The sequence below is a fragment of the Aplysia californica genome, unplaced genomic scaffold (genome assembly GCF_000002075.1).
Source record: "Aplysia californica isolate F4 #8 unplaced genomic scaffold, AplCal3.0 scaffold00038, whole genome shotgun sequence".
In the NCBI taxonomy this organism is placed as follows: domain Eukaryota; kingdom Metazoa; phylum Mollusca; class Gastropoda; order Aplysiida; family Aplysiidae; genus Aplysia; species Aplysia californica.
In genome coordinates this window covers 867,059-869,008 of record NW_004797308.1, presented here as the reverse complement: position 1 = coordinate 869,008, position 1,950 = coordinate 867,059, and the positions used below count along the sequence as shown (strand labels likewise).

The following is a 1,950-nucleotide window of genomic DNA, read 5'->3' as shown; positions in this document are numbered from 1 at the left end:
CTCTCTCTCTCTCTCTCTCTCTCTCTCTCTCTCACGCACACACACACACTCACACACGCGCACACACACATACACATACACACATACACATACACACATACACACACTTGCTCCCAACTCACTTTTCCTATTTCTCCCATTTACTGTATTTCAGAATTGGTTTTGTGTGTCGTGTGGAGCGGTTCCAAACTGTCATAATTGAGCATGTTTATTACCCCTTTTCTGTAATGTAATCCTTTTTGAGAATTAAATTACCATATCGGTAGTCGGTCAGTGGAAATTGAACCCAGAATGCAGTAATAAATCATTGATTTGACAACTGTATCAGTTCATGGGCAATGCAGATGTTTAAAGTACCAGTGACCATCATCTCAGATATCTATGAGTTTGACATACTGTGTTTCGAGAGGGTGGGCAGTTCGCGGATGCTCTGGTGTGGTTTGCTTCTTCCTTCCTGTTTGCTTCTTCTTTCGTAGCAAACACCTATCGTCCTTATCTCGCATCCATTTTTGTGTTTGTTATCTCTTGTAAAACCTCTAATCTTCGGAGTAGCGTCGGTGGCCTTGTAGTTGGGCTACTGGACCCGTCATCATGAGACTGCGAGTACGGTGGTTCGAGCCTCAGCTCGGTCCGACGTTTTGTCAATGGGAAGGGTACTTTACATGAAGTTCCTATTTTTTGGCTTGGTCTTTTCGAAGATGGAAGTTAAACTCGCAAGTCCTGCCTCTTCATTAACATTATAGTGTTGATAAAGGCGTTAAACTTATACCATTTCATTTTTTTTTCTATAATCTTCGGTACTCATATGACCTAATTGGCTGGTGGCTGGAGGACGCCAATGGTAGATCATACTTCTTTACTGTACCTCTGTGTCTCTGTCAGTCTTGCTTCTTCCCTGCACTGATTATTAATATATCGATGTGCTTCATTTTACTCAAACAAACCAAATACATTACCCACATTTTACCCTCCCTCCCAGGAAACCGGAGCGCGGCCTGGACTTTCTCCTGGACAACCTGTTCCTCGAGGGGTCCGCCCACAGCGTGGCTCGCTTCTTCACCACCCGGAAGGGACTCAGCAAACAGATGATCGGCGAGTTCTTGGGCAACCTGCAGAACCCTTTCAACCAGGAGGTGCTTCAGTGAGTACCTTTTAAAACATTTAGTTTGTTTGATACGTGACTTATGCAGTTGCGATCGTTGTAAAACCCCATACTAAACTATGTTTGATACGTGTGTCATTTGGATACTCCGTTTTGGGGGTTTTGATTTGTTTTTGTTTTGTTTTTCAAGTTTGCGGGTGTTGTTTTTTTATTTTATAAGGGGAATAGGGGTAGGTTTCTATGTGTGTGTGTGTTGGGGGGGGGGGGTGAATATACTTTACGTTTTGTCAGTACGGGTGGTTGAAAGGCACTCTGCTTTGTCGATTAATACTATTTCTAAACAGTACACTTAGTAGCCCCCGTAGCTTCCTCGCAGGGGTCTGTATTGTCGTACATTGTGTGGATCAAAACTTCAAAAGGACGTGGTGTTGTGGAAAGTGGAAACACAAGGATGAGATAGATTCCCGCTGGGTTCAAAGTGTCGGGCTACTAGTGTGCTCTCAGCAGGGGCGAATTTGTTGCTCCGTATACACGTTGATCTTCTTTGATGGAGGGATTAATGATCAGATGATCGATGTGTTTTTGGGGTTGTTGGTTTTTGGGAGGTTTTTTCGCTTGTGGTAATCTTATTGTGTTTTTATGTGTGTTTGTTTTAATGGGATGTTGTGTGTGTGTGCGCGTTCGTGTTCGTATGTGTGTGTGTGTGTGTGTGTGTGTGTGTGTGTGTGTGTGTGTGTGTGTATGTGTTTGTGTGTGTGTGTGTGTGTGTGTTTTGTACAGTTGTTTGTTTTTGTTGTTTTGTTGTTGTTGTTATTAGTGGGTTTTTTGTTTTGGTTGGGGATTGTTAT

The 1,950-nt window shown here is 43.1% G+C and overlaps 1 protein-coding gene across 1 annotated transcript in view; it reads left to right on the top strand.

Moving 5' to 3' along the window:
* The window catches only part of LOC101861643, a gene marked incomplete at its 5' end in the record, with an annotated part of 110,489 nt that overhangs the window by 19,772 nt on the left and 88,767 nt on the right, over positions 1-1,950 (top strand). The window contains 1 exon segment of the mRNA XM_035973962.1: positions 980-1,141. Coding sequence (XP_035829855.1) covers positions 980-1,141 — 162 coding nt within the window.